The sequence below is a fragment of the Coturnix japonica genome, chromosome 1, assembly GCF_054131305.1.
Source record: "Coturnix japonica strain WE chromosome 1, WE-NBRP24, whole genome shotgun sequence".
Taxonomy (NCBI): domain Eukaryota; kingdom Metazoa; phylum Chordata; class Aves; order Galliformes; family Phasianidae; genus Coturnix; species Coturnix japonica.
Window position 1 is genome coordinate 105,654,020 of NC_140663.1, and position 26,219 is coordinate 105,680,238.

At 37.9% G+C, this 26,219-nt stretch overlaps 1 protein-coding gene across 42 annotated transcripts in view; it reads left to right on the top strand.

Moving 5' to 3' along the window:
* The window catches only part of DMD (dystrophin), a 1,121,556-nt gene that overhangs the window by 1,083,542 nt on the left and 11,795 nt on the right, over nt 1-26,219 (top strand). For 24 of the 42 annotated variants that reach the window (XM_085549559.1, XM_085549432.1, XM_085549422.1 and 21 more), the window contains 9 exons: nt 558-694; nt 1,477-1,515; nt 5,983-6,048; nt 7,084-7,149; nt 9,945-10,103; nt 18,067-18,310; nt 18,655-18,778; nt 22,613-22,705; nt 22,828-22,944. In XM_085549559.1, the coding sequence (XP_085405685.1) occupies nt 558-694; nt 1,477-1,515; nt 5,983-6,048; nt 7,084-7,149; nt 9,945-10,103; nt 18,067-18,310; nt 18,655-18,778; nt 22,613-22,705; nt 22,828-22,943 (1,044 nt within the window). In that variant the 3' untranslated portion in view covers nt 22,944. The remainder of the gene's footprint in view (nt 1-557; nt 695-1,476; nt 1,516-5,982; nt 6,049-7,083; nt 7,150-9,944; nt 10,104-18,066; nt 18,311-18,654; nt 18,779-22,612; nt 22,706-22,827; nt 22,945-26,219) is intronic. The other 18 variants (XM_085549489.1, XM_085549499.1, XM_085549436.1 and 15 more) reach the window with 9 other exon arrangements.

Here is a 26,219-nt window from a genome sequence, read left to right on the forward strand (position 1 = left end):
GCTCTTACCTGCTTCTTGTTTTTCTTTGATCAAAATATTAATGGCAGAAAAGAGTGAGAAGGAAAACTGCAAAGAAAAAGGTACCAGGCGTATTGCCCTGGCTTGCATGGACTGACAGATCCAGGAGATGGAAGCAGTGAGCATACAGCAAGAGTCAGGATTCAGCCAGTCAGGCAGGTGGCAGGTCCCACTAAGCAGCCATGTACCTGCTGTTGCACCCATTGTAGTGCTGCACAAGAAGTATGTGGAAAGTCCCAGGTCGCATGAGAAAATGACTAATTCTCATTTAATTATTTTTTGTCCTCTCTAACTCATTGAGAAGAGGCATGAGTCTGTCATGGGTTATGGAGCTTCCCCTTTCCTTCTTCCTCCCCTCTAGCTGTGCTGTTTTGTAGTACATTTTGATGTGACTGATAAATAAAATGTATAGTTCTGGAGGCCAAGTCTTTAACAACCCTACTTGGTGTGGCTCCTTCATATGGCCCAGCAAAGGAAGGGACAACCAAAAGCAATAACGTCTCGTGAAAAATGATTTCACTGTGATTTGTGGCTTTCAGACAACTTCTGGAGAAGATGTCCGTGACTTTGCCAAGGTACTAAAAAACAAATTTCGAACAAAAAGATATTTTGCAAAACACCCGCGAATGGGCTACCTGCCTGTGCAGACTGTCTTGGAGGGAGACAACATGGAAACGTGAGTAGCTCTAAAGTTTTTTAGTAGCAATGTATTTGGTATGCTCTTTGAACTTCCCAGCTGGTGCCAACTCCCTTCACTTCCTACACGCATAAAGCCTCATTCTTTCTTTCATTTTTTGTTAACCACGGCTGGCAGGAAAACACAAGCTGGAGTTCCAATTGCCATTCCTATTAAATGTTTACATACGCATCCTTACAGGCACTTCCACTTCAGTCAGTAAAAAAAAAATGCTTTCTGACAGCCTTATAAATGTTTAGTTTTGACACGGCTCTTTGGAAACTGATGATCTCTTCATTGAATTTTTATTTCCTTCCAAATAGGTATTTTTTAATTAGTTTTCTATGTTCGCAAGCTTTTCAACTGGTCTCTTCTTTTCTCACCCTATAAACTTAGTCTTATTAAATGACTTCGAAGTAAGTTGGAGGGGGAAAAAAAAGCGATAATACACATGCAGAAACTGATGAGTAAACCATTCCCCTTGGTTTGGTTTTTTGTTGTTATTTTGGTGGGTTTTATTGTAAGTTTAATTATAAGTTTAATCACTTAAATTTAATGGCAATTGCGCACAGCTTGTCCTCGCTCTCTCTTTTTTAATTTTAGATTTTATTTTTTTTTTCTCTCTTTTTGGTTCTTTGCTCTCCATGATCATTCATGTTGGTCTATTGGATTTCTGTTTTTTAGTTGTTGTGATTTTTTATTTTTTTTTAATCTTTCTGTAATTATTTTGCTGCTGAGTTTCTTCTGCCTCTCTCTTCACCTCCTCATTTTTTGTCTTGCAGTCCTGTTACTCTGATCAACTTCTGGCCAGTAGATTCTGCGTGAGTACTTTTGCTGAAGTGTGCTGCTGCTGCTACTGCTGCTGCGTTCCCTCACTTTTTTGTTTGTTTCTTTGTTTGGTTTTGCATAAGTTCATTTCCTTCTTTCTTTATAATATTCTTTGGTACACTCTCTAAAGGAATGTTTTGATCCCAGATGAGGAGAATGGGATAAATCCAGGAACTTCCAGCAATCATGAAATGTGTTCTGTATACTCTTCCTGGACTGTGTATTTTCATGGAATTAACAGGGATTTTGGTACAGTCTTACTAATGCTTATGAGAGTTTGTCATTTCAAAGCCTGTGTTTCTGAATGTGTCAATCCCTCTATGTGTATACAAAATGCTTTTTGAAAGATACGTATTGAACGGATTTAATTCAATTTCAGGAATGATACTGTTTTGTAGATAAAGCTATAATCTTGTTTATTGCACAACCATGCACACCTGCACACTCACATGCCCCAATTAATCCAGAACTCACTGAACGTTTTACTATGTTTGTTTTTTTTTTTACATGCGATTTGTGAGGGCAGGTTGAAATGGGGAAATGTTTACTGTATATTTTTTCAGAAGTTAAAAAAGCAGGGTTTTTCAATTGTGGATTGAACTTTTGTTCTTGCATCATTCTTGCACACGCATCATCTTACTGCTGTAGTAACACCCTTACCATAAACTAAAGATATATCTTTACCATTGTGGCATTTGCTGCTACTAGTGTTACATGGAAGATTTCAGAACAATGTTAAATAAGGTTTATTTTTAATTCACAAATCGATAACGAGACTAATAAATAGAATTTTATATATTTCCATATGGTGAAATGTATATGGCTTGCACCTTCACTGATTTTTTGGTAGAATAAACAAGAATGAAATGAATACATTGGAATACTGATGTATAGTTTTCATTTGGAGCACAGACCACTGGGAAGTCAAACACAGTGCTCGTCCTCTAGGAAGTTTACTTTGTGTAAACAAGAAATGTATATTTCTGCAAACCACATATGGTTAAGGATCCACCCACAAAGCTGCCAGAAGGCTGAATCCTGACTGAAATAGAGTGGCTTTGAACTTTAAGGGTGCATTTGCATTTATAAATGCACATGGGGTGATTGCAGCATATTGTATATGAAACTGTCCATAGATTCCTTACCCTTTAGAACAAGAAGTTAAAAGTAACCATTTAAAGAATGCTTGGATAATACGGAATGCCATTGCTGTGTCTGACATAACATGAAGTTAAGCTGCCATAACGTGCTTGTTTGTAAGGCACACTGCCACTAGTTCACTTACAATAATAACTTCACATATGCCAACACTGATAGCATTGCACCTAAGATTTAGTGTTGAATACTACAGGGAGCTAAATGTGCATGTAATATTTAAGAAAGCTTGGGAGATGCACAGAGACAGGATTTGGATGGAGAAAGACCAGCACCTTTTATTAGACCAACTCGTCTTCCTGGAAACGGTCCTTTCTTTTGGTCTGACAAGAAAACAGGAATTTTTAAAAAAAAGAACAAAAAACAGAACTATTGGCTGGAGGGAGTTGCTGTTTGTTCTGCTAGATTCATTCCTTTCTTTATGCTAGACCACCAGGGTCACAGCATAAGTTACTGAACTACCAAGCTTTAAAGCTATTTTTTCAGTTACAGGGCTCACTGCAGCTTTGGCAGGCAAACATACTACTATGGTTTTCATTGCATTTTTTTTGTATTCTCATACCAGTTTTTCAGTTTTCTTCAGAGTGATGCAGAAAAGCATAACCTGACCAAATTCAAAAGCACTGTGGCTATTCTGGCACTAGCATATGTTATGATATCTGAATTCATTTATAAATATGTACATACATATATATATATGTGTTGCTACAAGTAAGCGATTCAGGTCACATATTATCCAGCATTTTGCACATATGTATTCTGCTTGCCAGGCATTAAAGGGGCAGCTTACAGCTTTTTATGAGAATTTTTGTCTTTTTACTTGGACTGTGGACTCTTAGTGGCACAAAAACAATTTACTTGATTCTGCTCTTTCAAGAGCCATTAACTGCAGTGCTGGATAGCACAAAAAATGCCCTCCTCCTGTCGGCCAGGTTTCCACAAGTGCAGGGAATTGCAGGACGAGGTGTTTGCCGCTCAATTACCACTTGACTTGAATGGAATTCCTCAGACTACTGCTGCAGACACCAGCTTGAGAAATACAGCTGTGGAGCCCTTGTAAAAGGAATTACTATCTTGGTTAAATATTGGCTGTTTCTCGACCTTCTCACTGAATGTTCAGACTGATTACATGAGCTGATTACATGTGCTCAGAAGGTGAGGCCAGTGAGCTCTTGCACAGATGGTCATCTAAAACTGTGTCTGCAGCAGCCTGCAGTGCAGCACAGCTATCAGCTATTCCCAGTCCTTCTCAGGACTGGCAAAGGTGTACCTCTGAGCTGCATAATTTAACCTGAAAACTGCAGTGCATCCCAACAGGTTTGCTTTAATAAGCAAAGTTTTTAAAATCTGAGAGGAGTAGATCTTCATTGCAGTATGTTCTGAAGCAGAGGCAAACTTGGAAGTGTAGACTTATCCCATGCATACAAAGTTGGCAGAGAGGCATAGGAAACTCCAACACATTACACAACACTGGGCTGTCTTTAAAAAAAAATAAATAAATAGCATATTGCACACTTTGTTCACTTCTGAATGTAAAGCCTAGTTTTGAAGCAGCAAGTATGCAGTTACACAGTCAGGCAAAGCTTTCACCTTGTACTACTGCCAAAAGACAGACACATTGCTTCTGTTCCTCCTCTGCCCAGTTGGTCCCAGACAAGTGCTGCCATCTCCTTTGTAGTGGTACAAATGTGTGAAATCACAGAGTAAAAGGGACCAGGAGAACAATCCAGTTCCAAACTGAAGCTGCTTTTAGTACACATTTCCTAATCCACAAACAGTACTAGCAGCAGCATTTGTGTGTGCATTGAAAACAAGACTTCTTCTTTCATTGCTAGTGCCAGCGTAGGTCAGCCGGACATGTACTGCCTGTCTAACAAAAAATGAGGAGAACATCATTTTGTCAGAAAGCAGTTACTATTTTGCTTGATAATCCACACAATCTAGAGAAGTTGTATCCTTTCCTCTCTTCCCTTCAGCATTTAAGTTCTTATGCAAAATACTATGCAAAATTGCAGGCAAGTAGTTTTCCATTTGAATGAATGTCTGTTTTACCAAGAAACGCTGAACTGAGTATTTATCCACTGGCTTTCTCTGGTGTAATTTGAATATGTAGTGGGAAAAATTACATTTGGAGGCCAAAGCTCATTTCAGACAAAATGAGATTCACGACACTTGACCCATAATAACTTAAAGAGAAAAGCCTTCCCATTCTTTGAGGCACTGGCTGTTTTGTATGGCGCATATCATTCTATGAATTCTGAAAGATCCTAATATTTCTAAAGCCTTTCGCAGGCTGCTTATGAAACTGGAAAATGACCAATAAAGTATAATGATCTCTTAGCAGATTTCCTGTAGGATGATCAAGCTCTAGCACAGAAGCATTAAGCATCATGAGATTATTAGTTCTGTTTTATAACTGGTAAATACAAAACAGATTTTTTCTGCATTTGAGATGTAGTGTAATGCCAGTTAGGCAGAATCAACCCAACCCACCATGTCCAACAACTTAACATGAAGGGAAGACACTTCATTGATCAACAGTCCTAAAAGGAGTTGTAAGAGATGGGAATTCAGATCCATCTAAAATAAGGGATTATTGTACAATCTGGAAAGCTGCATCATGTTTTGTTGTTTGAGTACCTCCTGCCACATGCAGATAGGCAAAGCCCACATGGCAGTCAGAGTGCTTCCTGCAAGCACGTGTTTCTGAAGTGCAGAGGTGACATTGTCCTGACCAAGATATTCTCCAGAATCAAGACTGAACAAAACTCGTCACTTTTAGCAGTGTGTTAAATGCTCGTTTCAGCCATCTAATGTTTCTGGCTGCTGGTGGAGTAGCATGTGGAGGCTTTTCTAGGTGAAACATGCTACTGCTGGGTTAGGGACCTGCTGTGGGCAGTGGGGAGGCAGTGGAAGGGCTCCAGCAACACCTGACAGCAGGGCCTTCAGAGCGGGCCTGGAGCCATGAGCCAGGCACAATTACAGATAGAGTAGGCAGGTGTGAGGGGAAAATGAGGGCAAGGGCTCATCTACAAATCTGGAAAACGATTTTTGGGGGGTTTGTGTGAGGAGTCTTTGCAACAGATGGATTGCCAAATGGTGAAAGTGCTTTGTGTGGTACCACAAAACACCACGTTCCGGCTTGAGGAGGTGCCCGCCATGCGTGGTCACAGTTACAACGTGCTGTTTTGTCAAACACAGTGTAAGCGTAAGGCATAGAGATGTGAGGGCATAGACGTAGCTAAGTGTCTTTTTACTTCTAAGGGGGTATTGTTTGTGATTAATCAGTGTTTTCTGCCTTATAGGCCTGCCTCGTCCCCTCAGCTTTCACACGATGATACTCATTCACGCATTGAACATTATGCTAGCAGGTATGAGACCAGCTGGACGTTAGGCAGATCTTTCTCGAAACAATCATTTAAAAAATTCCAAAGGCTGTGTGCTGCCTGAGTGGGTCTTACAGAAATGTAAAGTCTGGGGATTTCTTCTCCAGGCTCTGAAATGCAGGGTTTAACCCATTTTTTGCTACTAACCAGCCTTCCACTAACTTGCATGCCAGTGTGTGTGCATGGTTAGAAATGGCCGCTAGGTTCCCTGGGAGGGGGGTCTTTGTTAAGCTGTGCACTCAGTTTTCACAGGGTTTAATTACTCCAGTGTAATCATACAGTTCAGAAGAGCGGAAGTCTCCAAACTTTACAACAATCTCATATGCCTTTTTAATGATAAGTAATTCACCACATGGATTACAACAAACAGGATCTTTCCTCAGTTTGGAGGATAAAAATCATTGGTATATTACCGCTACAGTTCTCTTTTATACAGCTCTTAAGAACAACAAAGTGGGTTAATTGCAGAGGCAGGAAAAATAACATGCTTCTCCACTGAGGAAGCAAATTTGCAAGGTTTGAGATAATGTATGTTATTGCAACCTCCTCATTCTGTCCCCCAAAATCATTTGACGATATCATAATATGATAATGCTTGGAATTACGCCGTATGTTTAGGGGGGACTGGCTTTTGAAAACCAATAAGATATGCCTAATATTTCAGTTCTGATGATGGCATTGCCAGGTACAAAACAATCTGTGTAGTCCCCTGGCACTGTAAGGCCATTCTGTTCCTGTGGAATTAATTAGTAATGAGTTGAATAAAATCTCAGAAAAAGAGTTGAAAATTTGAAGAGATAAAAAGCGAATGTAGCCAGGTCATCGTAATGAAAAAGCAGTTATTCATGATAGCTTATTGCAGAACCTTTTGTAATCAACAGCGTAAATTCATCTGGGTTTCAAATTCTCTAAGTCATCAAAACCATCACACTCTTCAACTCTTTCAGGAATGTTAAAGCAAACAAGGTTTATGGGAAGTATGATTTATTTATTTTAATGAGTCTGTTTATTTTTCCACAGGCTAGCAGAAATGGAGAACAGCAATGGTTCTTACCTAAATGACAGTATTTCACCTAATGAGAGCATGTAAGTAGGTCGTTTTAGTATTTTTGACGTGAGTTTTCTTGTGGAGGTTAATAACTTGTAGTGAAATTCTGTAGTACTCTGCACCACACCCAATTCCATTTCATGACGAACTCTTTTCTTTCAGTTTAAATAGTAGTGTCTAGATTCATGGCCTTAATACTGAATTTGTGCAACAGATGATTAATGCTTTCAAAATAAAACAACTGATTTTCTCAAAAAAATATTCAGTAAATACTTTCCAAATTACTGGAAAATAAATGTACTTCATCTAATGTGTTCTAAGGAAAAAGATAAAAAAAATATCCCTTTTATCTGAACTGCAGTTAATCATGTTTAATTACTGTAGGGGCAGAATGTCAATCAAAAGTCTGTTGGGGCTGTGCATAAAAATTTGGCTGGTTAATAAGAGAAATATATTACAAGTGTAAGCCACAAGCAAATCATTCTCACCATAATATATTAAAGGCAGTAAACTTTAAGATAGACATATTGTTAATAAGCACCGTTTTTACTAATTTAAAAGGAAAAACATACAGAATTAGAGGAACGTAGTCTGAAAGTTTTCAAGAATGGTTCAGTATGACATCATACTGAGTCCTTTTTGTGGTTTTCAACTGTGATATATTTGTCTGTCATGGTTTTCTTGATTTTATTTCTTCTCTGAATTAAATGGCATAGAACCAGAAAACGAACTACGAGTAGTATGTTTGACCACAGAAGAGAAGTATAGAAGTCACTGTGGTGCTTGAAAATTAGGTCTTAATTAATGAACTGTGTAGAAGTCATACCACAGATACCAAATCATTCAAATATTTTTTTTTTAATCTGTTTTTCTGTACTAATCTCATGCTTAGCACAGCTTGAGGATTTTCTCTGAAAATTCAGACAGAATCTTCTTAATGAGTTTGTGTCAGAGTTCCTTAAAGTGCTGTACTGCCAATTTTCATTCATAAATTGAGATTCCAAATCACTTGTAAGGATGTTTGTGAGCCAGAGAACTGTTCACAGACAGTAATAAAGTAGTTTGAGTCAGTGTTTTGAAATGCTTTCTCTCTGACTGTCACTTTTGGATTGTTGTCATTATATTATTACATATTTTCCTGTTGTTCTCATTAAAATATTTCATTGCCCTTAGTCAGAAAATCATACATAAGCTGTATTGTTTTTATTAAAGCTTTGTTTCAGTAATCTGTTCATTCTTTAACTAATTAAAAGCTGCATTTATGTGATTAAGTTAATAATATAACCACTGATTATCCAGCCAATTCATTACTTAGTTTGTATTGTAAAAGTTAGAATAAGTATTCTGTTTTGTAAGAAACAAGAGCCAGATTTAAATTGCAGTAAAATCAAAGCTCTCCATAAATTTACATGTGTAACTGAGTTTTGTTTGATGCCCTATAGATATTATTTCATAGAATCATAGAACCACAAGGTTGGAAAGGACCTATAAGATCATCTAGTCCAACCATCAATATTTGCTAATGTTCTCATAGGGTTAAGCTTAAAATAACAGTTAGAACACAGTAAATATGGGGATGTTGTTGAGGGAAAATAAGGAGAAAATGACAGTATCTACAGATACAAAATATTTCAGTGTGCATTGTCATCATAGTTATATACATAATGCACACAGGTTAAAAATCACACAAGACAATGTCCTGGGAAATGGCATTATGCTGCGGTATTTTTCACTGATAATTTGCTTAAGCTGCTTACAAATTCAGGAATATGCAGGTCTTTAAAATTTTGTTTAAGAAGAAGAAATTATGCCTGTGAAAAATGTAGTATTTCTCATTTATGAACTAACAGTAATATGTTCTGCATTGCTTTAACACTCCTGCAGTCTATAAAATGGCATCATTAACGTTTTCAGTAATGAGATGCAGGAAGAAATATTCTGAATTTTGAGCAATAGCAGCTATTCCAAATGTCAGTTAAATTCTAGATTACAAAGGTAACAAGAAAAAAATTAAGCTAGACTGAAATACTTTGTTGTTGTATGTATTCCCATAAAAACAAGATTCACAACAACTTAATAGTTTTTTTCTGTGATTGGCTGGAGGTGTTGCTATGTTTCATGGCTTCTTACAGCTACTCCTGGTGTTAGCTGCATAGCTTAGGGTCTGAATGCCATTCCTTAGAGACTGAAAATACAGCCATTTAATTTTCTGAGATAGTTAAGGCCTTCAGAACTCACTTTGCTTTTTTCTCCCAGAGACTTCTCTGTTTCAATTGCCTGATAGTTTCAGGGGCAATGAAACAAAGAAATTGTTCACTTATATTAAATAGAATATATTTATATTCTGAAAGTGTATATCACTTGTAATTCCAAAAGAAAAAGAAAGCAACTCCTCACTGAGAAACGGCATGATTTTATTTTATTAAGTCAATATTTCTTTTATTTCACTCCATTTACAAGTTTATAGGGTAAAAAACGTAAGTATTTGGATGCCTTTATTAAATAAGAAGAGTTTGTATAAAAATAGATGCCTTTCCTTTTCTTGAATAGCCTTTGTGGAACATAAATCAGGCAGGATTAGATTTTTTTGTTGAGCAGATTTCACTTAGGCAAAAGAGGAAAGCTGTGATTGTCAGCAGTAGCCAAACTATGCTTTAAATATGTGAGAAGCAGAGGGAAAGAGAGGTCGGTTCTGCAGAAGGGGAAAATTGCCATAGACTAAGTTGAGCAGTTGAGTGGAGTTTGTTTTGAGGCATATTCCTATGCTTTTTGTTACAAAGAGTTCAGTGAGTTCCTGTCTAAGAGCAGCCTGGTTTATCCTCCTGTTTTCCAGCGATGATGAACACTTGTTAATCCAGCACTACTGCCAAAGCCTGAACCAGGAATCACCCCTGAGTCAGCCACGAAGCCCTGCCCAGATCTTGATTTCTCTGGAGAGCGAAGAAAGAGGTGAACTGGAGAGAATTCTTGCAGATCTGGAAGAAGAAAATCGGTGGGTTACAGTCAGCGGCAGCAGTGATCATCTGCACACTAAAGATACAAATGGGAAGAGGGAAAGCTATTAAAACCCTGCAGTTAGGAAGTCTTTTAAATTAAGTTCATTCTATTAAATCTGCCTAAGCCATTCATGGTTTTTCCTCTGTAAGAGAGATGATGAGTCTGAAATAGCATCGTTATTAACTCATTCCATGTTCAGTGTAGTGTTGAGTCAGCATTGAACCTTCAAAATGATGAGCTGCAAAAAATGTCACTTAATATGCTTGTGATTACAGTGTCACCTCCAATAAGCTCTATTAGCTGTGTTTTATAACATTTCCTTCTCCACCATTTCCTTTATTTCCAAGACAGCGATGATCTTCATACCAGTCTTTGCTGCTACGTGAACAACAGGTGTGCTGGTTTCTCCGCTCTAGTTTGGAAGAGGCAAAGGGAGGTTTCTGGAAAGACCTTTTCTCAGAAATGATATGTGAAGTTCTGAAAAGACTTCAATTCATTTGAAATAATCTGTAATAACTGCTGTTCATCTAGATAGAATTCACCCTGTAGCATTTTAGGGATAAAATAACTTAAAAAGTTGAAAGTTGCATTTACTTCAGAAAACATGGGATTTTCACAGTAATTAAAACGTGGATCCATTTTTCTTTCTATTTCTTTGGTTTTATTTTTTGTTGTTTTTTCAGCTTTTCAGTACTAAATACCATTTAACACTCCTAATTTGAAGTTTAATTGAAGTTGCCTTCATTAATAAAAAACAACAGCAACAACAACAACAAAAACCCAAATGGTTTCTTGCAGCATCACAACACTGCAGTCCTGATTCTACGGTACAACGGAGCTGCATGCCATTAGCATAAAAAACTGGTAGATCTTGACATTGATAGATTAATAGCTGCAACCAAGAGCTTCTAAAATAAGAATGTAAGATAAAAATTACTAAATCTACAGAAAGCACATTTTGTTTGCCTTCTCCTGTCTTCAGCTTTTATGGTATAGTATGCTGGCATTTTCATGCTCCTTTTTCTTGTTTCTGCAAGAGCTAGATGTTTTTGTCTTGTTTATGTTGAGTGTGTAATGCAGTAATCGTTTGCCTTAGGAATGTCAAGGAAATAACCGCAAGAGTTGGCAGTGTTGTAGATCTTCTCTCCATGCAGAAGTCTTCTTTTGATGCTAGCAATCAATTATAGTGCCTCCATCACGCCATCCTCTCTATAAGACCGTGGTTAGGACTTGTTCACAAAGAGCATAGCCTGGACTTGCAGAACAACTTGAGTTGATTTTGGCATAAAGAAACCTGAAATAAGCTATTCTGTCACCTAGAATAGGAGGAAGATGTAAATGTGCCATGTGCTTCCTTATGGACTTGCATCAGCTAGTCCCCTGCAGATTAGATCTGTATTTCTGTATAATGCACTTCAGCCAGGAAAAGAGAAGAGCCTCTTGTCCATAAATACCAGTTTTTACTTTCATGTTGACCTTTCTCAATAAATCTCCAGGGGCAGAAGTATTTAATATAACTAGTATTTCGTTTCACAAAGGTTTTTTGTTTTTTGTTGTTTTTTTTTTTTTCTTCATTAAAGTTGAAATTTAAAATATAAAAGTTACTTCTAATCCACCATTTTTTTCACATGCTCTTCTGTTTCCAGTAGCATTGTACCCTCTCTGAATCAAACTACAAAATCTTCAGGCCATGTCAAGGTTTAGATCAAATTGCTAAGTGTAGTTGCTTTATGTGAGAGATCAGTAGCAATGAGAAGACTTGGAGAAATGTTTTATCCTGCCTGGAAAAAGGCTGGTGTGATGTCTGACAGACCCCTGCCCGAGCCCCACCTCTTTTTGAAAATGCTGACTTCCCTTACTCTGTGGATAGTCCATTAGTAGCTGTAATGAAGTTGAACTTGGCTTGTCCAGATGTCGTTAAAGCTGAGGACAAGGCATTGTTTGAAGCTGCTGTGCTTCTGTTACTTAAATGCTTTGCAAAGTTAATAAACAGGCAACTGAGAAATAAAGAGGAACAGTCAAGAACTAAAATTTTTCAGGAGGATTTGGGAGAATGTAGAGATTCCTTGTAAAAGATGAGGTTTGGGACAGAAAACTGTCGTAAACAAAGCCCTTCTTCAACAAACAGCAGTCAGATTTTGTTGGAAGCAAACTCCAGGCTAATACATCATACTTAAAGCCAAAGTATTTTCTAATGTGGAGGAGAATCAGTAATTTAAAATAAGACATCCTGCTTCACATTTTCAGGGCTTCTGTAGTTTAGAAGTATTGGATAATTGATACAATAGAAATAATAAGAGAAGATAGCTTAGTTTTCAGGGACGTTGATGTTTCAAAAAACACCAGGTCAGTAATTCATGGAAAAAGAACAAAAATCAGAATGCTTTCTGTCTTTATTCAAATCGTGTTGCTCACTTGGAAAGCAGGATGACTCTTCAAGCAGCCTAATTTTAAATTAAAAAAATGGGTATATGAACCTTAATGTTACCTTGAGTTACAGAACTTAAAGTTCTAAAAAATTCCTTAGGGGAGCATGTGCCTTAAATTGTAGTATTAACCTTATTTCATATAATAACTACTGATGAGGACTAACACATTCAGAGATAACAGAGGAGAACTGTACTTCAAAAATACCTGCTCCGAGGCTTGCCAAGCTAGCAAGAGCCATAAAGTATAAGCTGAACTATAGTCTGTGGTTTGCACATTTCTGCTATTAGAGGCTTAGTTCCTAGCTGGATGCCGCTGCAAGCAGGCTCTGCTTTTATGGATGATTCAGGTCTAAAAGCAGCAGGGACGAAGAGGTCTGCTTCTTCAGGGCAGTGTGGGTGCCTCACTGCTGCAGTTTTCCTTGATCATGACAAAATCATGACTTTTGTCTCTCTGCAGACATCTTTGAAAACCTCTATAAATAACTTGTACTTAAAATAACGAGGCAGAAGCTTAAAAGAGAACATGTTGTTGCTTTTTGTCCTGATAGGTTATCACACCAAGGTGACTGATTTTATACAGGAAACTGATTCCTGTCACAAAAATAAGCCATTCAGACGGGATCAATCAGGAGCCAGTCATACACTTTCCTATCTTTAAAAAATGGTTTGGTCCCTTTAGATTCGTCTTTTCTAGTCTTTCTCCTATGAGTCTGTTCAAAACTTTTTGGCTGTTAGAAAGGTAGTCAACAAAGTGTGGTCATATTCCTCATATCACGCTGCTTCTGGTGCATTAATTCACATTACTTCTAACAATAATCTGCTGGTAAATATTGTTTATTACCTTAGCATGAAGACTTGGTGAATCTGTTGCTGGAAACAGGGTTGGATGTGTTGCAAATCATGTTGTGATTTCCTAGTACTCAGTTCAGCCTTAAGGTGACTGGACTGTTTCATTTTCATTGTAGATATTTCAGGTCTTGTCACCGGAATGCCTCTCCTTCCTGGTGCTGAGCTAGATGTGTTATTTGTTCCTGGGAAGGTACACAGCTAGAAGGCAAAAACAGTCATCCTTTCATGCCTGTATTGACAGAAATTTTGTTGCATACACTTTTGATGGATTTTGATAGTGAGGATTTAGCTGTCCCTGCTGTGTCTTCTATTATTTTATAGTTACAGTCACAGCATATGTGTTCACTTCTCAGCAGCTATTGGGAAATTTGCATTAAGTACCAACAAGAAGCAATACTAAGATATTCAAAACACTTCATTATCATCCTGCTTTTTATTCTGCTCTCCGCTCTTTCCTACTTTTAAAAAAGCCCTTCTCCTTTTTGCTTCTTGTTTTTATTTTTCCTCATCTCATTTGAGCTGTTTATAAAATTCTGACCTCCATTTGGTTTTCAGCTGCAATTTCTGGTCTCCAGACACTTCCATCTTGACTTGAGGAAGGCTCTTTGAAATTGAAAATTTGAGGTTGGGTTTTGGACAGTTTTAAAAGTTCTGCTGCCTATTTTGAATTCTTCTGAAATGTATTATCCATGTTCTAAACTAACCTAGCTGTGACACACTTCTGAATGCTTTTATTTTATTTTGTGGTGGTTTATTTTTTTCAATTCCAAGGACCTCTTGTTAGATATTAATTATTTATCTAGTAGAATTTTGAGATCTTGATGCTTTTGTAGTTGCAATATGACTGCTGTAAATAATTTATACCTAAAACTTGACTGTTAAATAATTCATATTTGCTAAAATCTGAACATTTTGGAGAATAGTTTCAGTTGGCAAAACTGTTTTATTTGAGCATTAGGCCTTCAGACTTACGCTTAGTTTTACGTCACATCAAATACTGTGATAAAAGAAATTCTTGGTGTATCCGGTGGACATAATGTAATCTTGCTGTTGAAGGCAGTATTGCTATATGAAACAAAGCCACAAACATTTATAAAAATGCCCAAAAGAACAAATTCAAGAAATTTCTTCAAGAGTGAATATATTTACATAACAATAAAGATGGACTTTTTTTGTCCATCTGTGGCAGTATATGGCATAGATTATAGATGTGGATGTATTATAATACCAATATTATAAGGGCTGCATGATTTTGTTACAAGACAATCTCAAAACTTTTTGCAAGTGATTAAAATACTTTTATGTTCTTTTAGTGACTTAAAAGATTAATGTTTCGTGATAGTTTCGTTGGCTCAATCTCTCTAACACACTTCTGTAAAAGGGAGATTTCTTTCTTGTTCTCTCATTAATTTCCCAGCTCTTAGATGTACTCTAGCAAGAATATCTCCAGGCTGAGCTATTCGCCTTTCCTTTGCTTTTCTGACTTGCACTGGAAGCACAATGGGCTGTGAGTGACTGGAGAAGCAATGACATGCCAAATCTCAAAGCTGCCGTTTTAAAGCAGCTGTAGCGTTCCTACAAGCCTGACTGGCCTCCTCAACTAAGTTATTTCTGTATAGCTGCCAGTAGCCAGAAAGTGATGTATTTCTAAATATGCTGTGGCTCCTTTTGATATTTATTTTGGCACTGAAAAATTGGAACTAGATCTTCAGAATGTGAAGCATCATAAGTAAGCAGTGGCACTCTAATGAGGAATAGCAGTAGGCAGTTCATTCACCCGCTTTGTCCATTTCTTCAAACCACTAATTTTCTGTAGGCAGATGAAGAATAACCTGAATTCACAAATTTTCAATTGCCTCTGAGAGGAATACTCAGCAAATGGGGTCCACTAGGATTTCTCTCACCAGGCAATTAATCCTGCCATTGATAGATGTGATTAATAACTCATGAGCTCTTTACTACCCATTTCTTTCCAGTTGCATAAATCAAGGTTACATTGCATACTTCCCCTGTTATTTTTCTTCATGAATGCTTGAAGAGGTGCAAGCGTTGTTAATGAAATCTATTTTTTTTCTTTGACTCCTTTTTTCACTGAAGTACAATATATTTTCTCAGTGATCAAAAGATGCATTAGCTTTGTTTGTTTGTGACAACCAGTTGTGAAAGTCATCCAATGAGACTGGATTTCTGAGTATCGCCAGTCATTGCTCAGTCACATTCATTTACAGAAGATTATGCTTTCATTTCTCCTTTCTCTTTTATGCTGAAAATGTAAGACAGCACCTTTCCTCAGGACACAGTTGCTGTGTTCTGAGAGCTGTGGACACTTCCTTGGACGCCTGGCTTGCAGCAGCATTTCTGTTTCACCGCATAGCTTAAAACTATTCCAGAGGTGGGAATAAAAACAGATTGTTCTCTCCCCAAGGAGGTTTGTAGAGCATCTTTCAAATGATTTCTTTCTTTCTGACATTAGAGCTTTTTTCCTCTGTGTAAATACAGTTCTCTGTATGTTAGGTCTCATGCAACTGATAAATTCAGACGCCTCTGTTTGGATAATGTGCAGTATCCTTTACAACAACTTTTTTTTTAGCATTTCAGAAAGATTTTTAGACTATTCTGTATCAGACATGAAGACATTTTTATCTGAATTATTTCTTGATGCTCAATTGTTTTTCAGTACCATAGTTACTAGAAGGATTTTGTGTCTTGATACTTGAAGTTATAATTGTAGATTCTTTGTAGTGTTGATTACATTGTAGGTATGACCAACTGAATTTGTTTGGTTTCCCTTAGGGTGGTCATAAATCTTATAATTTACAGCACTTTGAGACTTTCTAAGTCTGCTCTTTGTAGAATATTGCTGCCTTATGCATCTTTGAAACTCCTCATAGGATATTGATAGCCACCTTGTAAAAAACAACCTGAATGATCAATAGTGTGTAAACTTTACTGTACAGCAGGACCCTTTGCAATACTGTTGTCTTTCTCATTCCTCTTCCTTTCAGTATTTTTATTAATTATTCACTAGTGCATTCAGCCAGTAGTATCAGAAAACAGTGAAAAAATAATACAGATTATGTCTAGTAGCAGCTACTGAATTCTTTCCGTAGTCTCTGTCCACTCCCTGTGTGAGCTTTAGATAAGGAAAGAGATTCTTAGTTATGAGACAACCTAGATATAAGAGGGATCAATGGATCAATGCCTTTTCTTTCTTTTCTTTTTCTATTTATTTATTTATTTATTTATTTATTTTCTTCTGCAGAGGTGAAGCCATGCAAGTGGCACATCCCTGAGGGATGGTGTTCTGAGGGTTGTCCCTGTCCCAAGTTAGGATGCATCCACCATATATTTGCCCCGGGATAGAAGTGCAATATTTGAGGAGCAGTCAGCAGTTTGTCTTTATCCTTGGTGTTGTTTTGTTGTCCATATGATCCTGCTCCCTTGTTCTGGTCACAAAAATGTACCTTCAGAAATGTTTTAGAGCTTAATAATCTTTACTGGGGGGTTTCTGATGTGCTGGTTAGACTACAGACCAAAATGTCAGAGTGCATTGTGGTTTGTAGGCAAAACTGGAAAAAGTGCCTTATCTCACAACCTCAAGTAAGAGCAAGTTGGGAAAAAATGAAATCTGGGTCACTGCTTGTGATGAGTAAGCAGTTAGCAACCTACCATCTGCAGAACCATTTGCCCCCCTCTGGGAAGCAGTAGAGGAACATCAGAACAACTGAATCCCAGAGCAGGCTATTAGGCCCCTCGTGTATGATATTTCTGCTACCAGGTACCATTTTTCCATTGTTGGATTGTCAACCACAATAAGGTAAATATGTTGTTATAGATCATACTAATCTATGGAGAGTTTTACTGGAGTGAAACTGGAGCTTTATGCAGTAGAAAAACAAGCTTAGCAATGCCATAATGTCACAGTAGACTGTAGCACTGTAGATAGTCTAAACTAAGGTGGAAATTAAAGCCCCTCGAATTAGTGAAACACAGTGCAGTTTAATTTTAGAGCTAGACTATAAATGCAATTGCACATAGAAAGGAAGGAGAATTATATGACCTAATTAATGACAGCAGAGTTGCAAATGAACTCTTGAATTGTGTGGTTTGCTCTTAATTTTTTAGCATCCTTTTTTTCTTAGTTTTTTCATCTGTGAAGTGGGTAGGTTGGCCAGGTGGTATAAGCTTTGATTAGTGTTTGTTAATTGCTTTGATTGCTCTTTTAGCAATAATTACTACACTAGTATATTTGTGCTTGGTAGTGCAGAGTCAATCCAGCTTCTACTAGCAGCCATAAAACGCAGAAAGCTGAGGACTGAACTCAGGACATGTTGTACTTACTGAGCAGGATGGTGTTTGGAGCCCAGCCAACCTTCTGCTTTATGTGCCCTGGAAAGGCATTAATTTTGAACTCTCATGACGCAGAGAGCCTTTAGGCAATACTTGTATCACAGTTCCACAGTCTATTTGCTGTTTGCAAATCTGTGAGGTGTAATCCTACATGGCTTCAGAATCAGCAGAATCTAAGGCAGGTGCTGGAGCTGAGCCTCTGTCTCTCTGGTCACTGCAGGTGTCACATCACAGGAGAAGAAGAGCATTCTGACCTGCCTGTGGCAGAGGACAGCTTGTACAATGCTGTTCTGCTTGGTAATGCTTTACCTCTCTGTCACTTCTCAACAGAAACTTGCAAGCGGAGTATGACCGTTTGAAGCAACAGCATGATCACAAAGGATTATCTCCACTGCCGTCCCCACCAGAGATGATGCCAGTTTCTCCACAAAGTCCCCGTGATGCTGAACTCATTGCAGAAGCCAAACTGCTTCGCCAGCACAAAGGCCGCCTGGAGGCCAGGATGCAGATTCTGGAGGATCACAACAAACAGCTGGAGTCACAGCTGCACAGGCTGAGGCAGCTGCTGGAGCAGGCAAGTCCTCAGGCCTTTTCTGAGATCTCTGTGGAGTGATTTTCCAAACAGGGTGTGAGCTGTTGCCCATAATGATAGCATACCACAAAATCGTATTTGTAGAGACTAGTCAGCAAAAAATGTTAAATTGTTCAAAAGGGACTTCAGAAGGCAAGGTAAAATCATGTTTCAGTGTTCTTATTTAGTCTTCCATTCTATTCAGAATTGGTTGTGTGGATATGCTTAAAAACAAGCAGAAGATTGTGTGTATTCATGGTATAAATAAAAAATGCAGAGATAGAAAGACTTGTACAAGTGTATCAAACTGTTAATAACAATTCCTTCATTTTTCCCTCAATTTTCAGCCACAGGCAGATGCCAAGGTGAATGGTACAACACTATCATCTCCTTCTACCTCTTTGCAGAGGTCAGACAGCAGTCAGCCAATGCTTCTCCGTGTAGTTGGCAGCCAGACTTCAGAAACCATGGGTAAGATAACAAAGTTCAGATTGTCATAAAAAGCAGTTACAGTCCCATTTTCAATATATATATATATATCTTTAAAAGCAAAAGGTATTTGGCTGCCTTGTTTACTTCAAGTGAAAAGAAGTAGACATTTGCAATAGTCTTTGATGTCATCTGCTCTTTACATTTTCACTGTGGCTCAGGCTTTTGGATTTGATGATGATGAGCACAATAGCATAGATATTTTGACTTTAAATGCACAGACCAGTCAGGGCTTGAATTCTGAAAACAAAATCACAAAGAAACTAGTTAAGTGTTTTATCCAGATTGACATTCAGCTATTAAGCACAACATGGCTGATTGAAATGTACATAGTATTAATTAGGACAAAGAGATTAAATGTATGATTAATCATCCCCATGTTAACTGAGCTGATGGTATTTTTAATATGTCAATGCTTGAGCAGCAGGATAGAGCTGTCACTCTCCAGCAGCTCATTTAGTGTCTCTTCTAAGTAAATGTCATATGAGTTGTGGAATAAGGTTAAGTAATGAGATGCCATGAATAGAGACTGGAATTGTTATCTGCTGTTCTGTAGTATTTTCCTGATTTCCTGTCTGTTTTATAATTAGTGAGTATTTATTAGCTAGTGGAAAGGATTTTCTGTTAGTGAAATGCAGTCATCCATTGCAGCAGCTTTAAGTAACAGTACTTAAATTACTTCAACAAGATAATATTTCAAATCAGAAAATAACTTTCAACTTCATAAATATAATTGTACTGAGTGTACATCCAAGAGAGGCTTTTGGGGGGAGTGGAAGTTTTAAGTGGAAGCTTTTCCCTGTGGTTGTATCACCGTGAGAAGTGGAATGGAAAAAGATGTTTTGGTTGGTCTGAAACGCCACAATTATGTGAGATACATCTTGTGAAGGAGTTCTGTCTTCCCTCCTGTGTGTGGGTGGAAATAGCAAGTTATACTGGTGTCAAACAAGATGCATTCTGTAGGCTCTACCACAAAAAAAAAACCAAAAGAAAGAAAAAGAAAAAAAAGTGAAATAAACCGTAGGAACGCTTAAGTTAAATACTGAGGACAAGAATACAGTGACAGATAATGGGAATTTCATCTAATTCCTTCTGTTATCGTGTTACTAGTAAGGAAATATTTTGCTGTGGAGTAATTTTCAGTGGCTTTCTGAAGAAATGTCATGAATTTCATGACACTAAGTATGCTAATTAAAAAGTCTTATAGTTTCATATTTTTTCCTTTAGTACCTTTAGTACGCTAGAAATACAATAATGTACTTCCTTTCATTTGACCTGATCTAAAATAATTCCCCTTTAATATGTGAGACTGGAATTAATTAACATGCACATAATCATATTAGCTGCTAAAACACTAAAATTTGAAACAGATGTTTAGACATGAAATGGGTTTGTTTCTTTGTTTGATGGAGACAATATGTGGAACAACAGTGAGATGCTGAATTGTTATCAACACGATCATACTGTGACTCAGCAATGCAACAGGGTCAGCAGCAAGGAACGGTGTTTATAAAAAGAATTACTAATCACAGATGTTGCTGTCACCTTTCACAGCAGAAAGCATCGTTTGTAGTTCGAGGGTATTTTCAAAGCATATCTTCAAGTGTTCTGCAATTGTGAATGGAACCAGAATGGCATTACAAATAATGCTTCCATACAAGAAGCTTGCTCCCAACAATGAGGGAGTGATAATTTTCAAGAAAATTCCAAGGATCTATAGGTCCCTAAAGGCAATGACATAATATAGTGGTAGCTTTTATTTATTTTTGTTTCTGACAGGAAACCCATCTCTCTGTTTTGTGTCTCTCTGCTTTCTCAAGGAGGGATTACTGTACATAGCTTTCCACCAGGAGTGTTTTCCAAGTTTTTGGTGAAAGCAGCAGCTCACTCAGAGCCTAATTTGCAAATCCCTTGATAAACAGACAATTAGGCAAGTTGAAAAAATCTTAAATTGGAAGGCTCTAAACTTTGGCTTTCTCCTCTAGTAATGTAGTGGTAGTGGAAGTTCTCTGAGCCATGAAGCCTCTGAACAAAGAGGTTGTTGCTGAACTTCAGTTTGTTCAGGTGCCAGCTGAACATTTGTGATCCACCCAACTTTCCATGCTCCTTACAGAAATACAAATAGGGAAGACTAGTTTGGGTGGAGAGGTAATGAACATCTGAAGATTGCTTGGCCTGTGTCTTGTGTTATTTACAAGGAAGTGCTCAGAAAAATCATCCAAATGGGAAAGAACAAACCAGTACATTTTGTGTGAAGTTATAGCAGTATTGAGGGCCAACACAGTTCAATTTATAACAGCACTTGCCAGGATATTTGGAGTTCTGTACCTGTTGCCTCTTTGGCTAAGGCAGTTCTTGGCCATCACAGTGGAGCTTCTGCCATCTTTTTATAATCTTCTGTTGTTTTCTACACACATGTTCACAAGACAGTCAGCTTGGGCAGATACGGCAAGATCTTGCTCAAAGTTTCCACCTTGGCATTCAGCAGAGGCTGGAAGGACCTTCATTTTTCTGAAGCACCTCTGCTGGTGTAGCACTTGATGCAGAAATAGCTCATGATGTGAGTTGAGCGTTACTGGCTTGTGAACTCAACACCAGTAGAAAAAGCTGAAGAAACTGCAGCAGTCTCAGCAGCTGTTTTTTAAACCATTAATGAAATAGCTGTTCATATGAATTACGTGCTGCTCGCAGATGCTTTACCTCATTTTGTTACAAGTAATTCTTAACCATTAAGTCTTTTGAAACTCCTGGTCCAAAGGTGAGGCCAACACTTAGCCAAGTCATTAGGAATATGTACAGCTGTGAAGCAGCATCTCTTTTAGTAGTCTTCACGCTAGCGTGGAGTGCTGATAGTGTTTAAAGAACCTCAAGGCTAACAGCAAATCAGATTACTTATTACTGAAGTTGAGTAGAGCAAGGCGTAATAGAAAAAAGGACCTTTAAGTCATTTTCAAAATAAGGATGTACCTCTCTGTGATTATTACAAAAGGCAAAATTGTTTTTGTATGTTGATAGAGATAAAAGAAATGTAGTAAAAGAGGATCTCACAATTCTCTCTTTAGGTGTTATATTCCTGTGAGAGGCGAGGGTTCTACAATAAAATAAACAGATTGATTTTGGTTATTGGAAGCCATGACCAAAATAACTCCAGTTAAAATAAAATATATTGAATTTCCCATTGAGCCACTGCCCTGTGATCAGGTTATAGAAATTATTCGGTGGGAGAGATGTATTTCGCATTATTAAACTGCTGCTAAACCCTTTTAAAGTACAATTGAATGTTCTTAGAGCGCCAATCTGATGCAATTAAACTGTCAGAAATATTAATAGTGATGCAGATGAGAATCTTGGTTTCTACTGACATAGGCAGCTAGGCAAAGCAGCGCTAATGTGCATCCAGTACTATTAGAAAGCTGCTCAATAGCAGCCCTCACCACAGCAGTTTCTTTTACCATTAATAGAATAAGAGGAACTGAAACTAGGAGCGTCATCTATAGAACTAAATGTTCCTAGCAGACATTTTGCCCTGCTTCTTTTACCGTAGCAGATTATTTCTTAAATTTCTTATTAGAAATTTAAATTGGGGTTAATTGTGTTAAATCCATTTAATTTTCCTTAGATACTTAAGCTTGAAAGAAAAAAAGAGTGAGAAGAATAATAGTAAATAAAATCCAAATTGACAGTTTTCATAATGTAGTAAACAGAGAATGCAGCTAAGTCACTGAGCATGGCTTCATGAGGGACATATGCAGTAGTGGGACATTAGCAAATGATTTCGTAGTAGCTTCAATGCAGTGGTCTGGATCTGATTTCCAGGCGAGGACGACCTGCTCAGCCCTCCCCAGGACACAAGCACAGGTTTGGAGGAAGTGATGGAGCAGCTTAACAACTCCTTCCCCAGTTCCAGAGGTAAGCCCTGCTGCCCAGGAGCATGTGCCAGTGGAGGAGGGAGTCACTGTCTTGTAAACAAGTTGTGTATGTTCTGGGCAGAGTGGAAGTTAAAACTGCATTCTCTTCCTTCATGTTTTCAGGTGTTTGGGTTTTGGTTTCCATTTTTTTGCTGTTACTTTTTTTTATTTTACCAATTGCTGTAGATAAACCTGTCCCGTTTAAAGTGGAGAAGCAACCTGCCCCTCCTTTACCTTAAGGTATGTCCACAGCTAGATAAGTGGATGAAACAGCACCTTCTTCGACTCTTGTCTCCTTAGCTTTTTATTCATTTCCCTTTTGGCTGCGTTCCTTTTCTCACAGCTTCTCTCCTTCAGGCTGTCCCCCTTTCCGATTTATGTCAGTACATCCTACCACGTTTTTCTTCTGCCTTTTTCCAAGAAGAACATGCTTCTATGTAATATTAAACTTGAAATCAAAATGCTTGACCTTGTAGCACGTAAGTTCAGAAGTGACAGAGATTAAACAAGTGGGTGGCCTGTTTGTGCAGTGTAGGCTCTGTACAGCCACAACATTTCTTTCAGTGCTTGTATTTTACTCATTCCCGTTGTTTGCTTAAGGTAGACATTTGTATTTTTTGGAACTTGTTTTTTCACCAAGGAGAGATCTTTTCTGAATCCAGTTAAAAGATAGGAGAGGGGATGTGCAGGATGTTACCTGTAGCAGTTAAGAAGGCTCAGGCTAATCCTCTTGGCAGAGGGGTGTCTCAGTGTCTTTTGATACTGGGCTGTGAGTGGGTTTCGCTAGGGACACTGCCTGCCTGCAGGAGCTCTCTTAGATACCATTCCCAGCTAACTAGGAATAGGAAAAAAAGGTTTTTATTTTATTAGTGAGAAATGAAAAGTAAAACTTCATGGGTAAGAATGGCAGGATATGCATACTAGTGCAAAAAAATGGAAATTTTTAACAATAGCTAATATTTTAGTTCAGAAGGGTAAGCTGTAACTTCGCTCTCCATTCCCGTTGTTTGCTGGGACAGCGTACTACTGATACAGATGAGAACAGATCAGAATTAGTATGCTTGGGTAACAGTTTATTTTCACAGATCGTGCTGATTCAGAGCTGTTTTCCCACTGCTTATAAATGTGATATCTTTATTTTTCTATCCTTCGCTTGTACAGCAGAAAGACTGCTCCACAACACTTGGCCTTTGTAGACTCCATAAGCTCTCCTGTCCCTGAAACCATATATCACCCACATCAAGTTTTCTAAAACACAGTTGTTTGTTCCTGTTTTTCTGCCTGACTAGCATCAGTAAAGGACAAAAATATTCTCTAACAGAGAGCCTTACAAAATCAGAGTTCCTATAGGAAATTTCTCTTGGGCCTGACCGAGCCAATAAGAAGCTGATCTTACAAAGCCAAGCTTGATAAGAATCTGTCTCTTCCCCTCGCTTTGGCTACCCAGTAAGATTAGTTCACATGGGAGAAAAAGTTGTTCACTTCTTGTGACTGTTATTTTACACTTTGGGGTGAAGAGATCAGGGATGCATTTCATCATCTTACTTTGCTCTTTATTTTTTGATGCATTTGCACTAATGGTAGGTTTATATAATTGCTTTTCGATTGAAGAGTCGGAAAGGTCAAGCCATCTGTGGAAAAAAATAGTTTCTCCTACAACCAATGTAAATGGCTTTCCAGTCACTGATACATAAAGGCTACTGAAATTGTCAGTTTTGCTGAGACTTCATTCACACTTCAGTAATGGAGTTTTCTTCTGCTCCATTTTAATGATTCCGTGATATTTTCAGTTGAATATCATGATATTGCATAAACAAAGCTTACATCAATAGCTACTCTACCGCAGCCTGGTTTGGAATGACGTAAGATGGTGCCATCCATGTGCAGGCAGCTTCCACAGGTTTCTGGGATCCTACTTGTAATTTATAATACTGGGGATGGTGGAAGAGGAAGCAGAGCTGATTAGTTTCAGCAAAGCACTGAATTGAGGGCCCCTTTGCTGTTGAGAATATCTGTATCTCTGCTTTCATATCTGTAGTATCAAAGCAACCTGAGAAGAGAGCATAAGATAGGGGTTCCGAAGTGGTGGAAGCACTGTTTTATTTCCTTACATGACAGGTAGCATAAAATCACAAGTCACTTGTAGGTATTCAGGAAACAGAACAGTAAACACAAACAAGCAATGAGCATACATCTATAAAGATTAAATTTTCTTACATGAGTTCTTTTATGTTTTTAAGTAGAATTTAAAAAATTATCTGATGCGAGAAATGCAGTCATCTTAGTTTGGCTTTCAAAGTGCTTTCTGATGCAGTAGCTCATGAAATATTATTTAAAATGTGAACTCAAACTACGTGGATTAAGTGCAACTGCTCGTAATGCATACCATGTTTAAGAGTTCAGAATAGCAGGATGATAGATTAAACGTCCAAGGTTGACTAGGATTTGAAATAACTTTGGGTTTTTTTCTATACTAACATTATGGAAAGAGCATTCTTCTATGGTATTAATAGATCATTCAGTTTTGAAGGAGCTACAAAGGGCATAATGCACACAGCAAAATCTACTTAGACTGAAAGAGAATAAAAAAAAAAAAAAAGAAATCCAGGAAGGAAAAAAAATCCTTCCAAATAACCTGAAACTGGAATAAATGGAGGGAATCTGGGGTTGTATTAAAAGCCTGGGAAGTTACTTTCAGTACATTAAACAGGATATTGCTTCATGAAGCTTTTATTTCGGGCTTCTGAAACAAAGCACTAAATTAAATGATATTGGTTAATTTTCACTCACCTGGGGACAGATTTATTTTGACTGTGATATTTACCAAACCTTTGCTATATGTTGGTGCTTTGAAAGAGACATGAAGGTTTCATGGCATTTGTTTTGAATGCATCTTAGAGAAGAATGCATTAAACAAATTACGTCACAGACCTTCTTGAGCAGATTTCAGATGAAATAACTTTTATTCCTGTGTACCTTTTATGGGTGTTTGCTTTCTTCAGTTTAACCTCTTGGCAGTTCTTTGCATTTTCTGAGTAGTACAGAACCACCATGTTCTTTGCACAGCTGAAAGCTTTGTAGGTGCTGAAAGCCTTTTGATTTCTGTGGAGGAAAATGTTACTGAATACCTGATGATTGCTGTCCCTAAGTAGTTTTTCTTTCCTTGAAGCCTACAGGGTTTCCCATCCATTCCTGCTTTGCTTTGCTGCTCCCAGCAAATTCACAACTGCTGCAGCTGCTCCAGACAGCTGCTGTGCTAACACATAACAGATGTCAAAGTCAGAGGTCTGACATTTAGTGGGAATCTACTATTAAATACCACCTCAGTGGTTTATTTGACCCTGCTAGATAATGGGCCACAAAGGAAAACATTTTCAGACTGTGTTTGTGCCCAGGCGCCTGAATCTCCTGGGAACTCTTTTGCAATTAGAAAATACGATTGGCAGGGTAGTATTTTTAAAGCTACATTTGGCTCACCTACAACACTGAGAAAGAACAGTTTGCATCACTAGAGG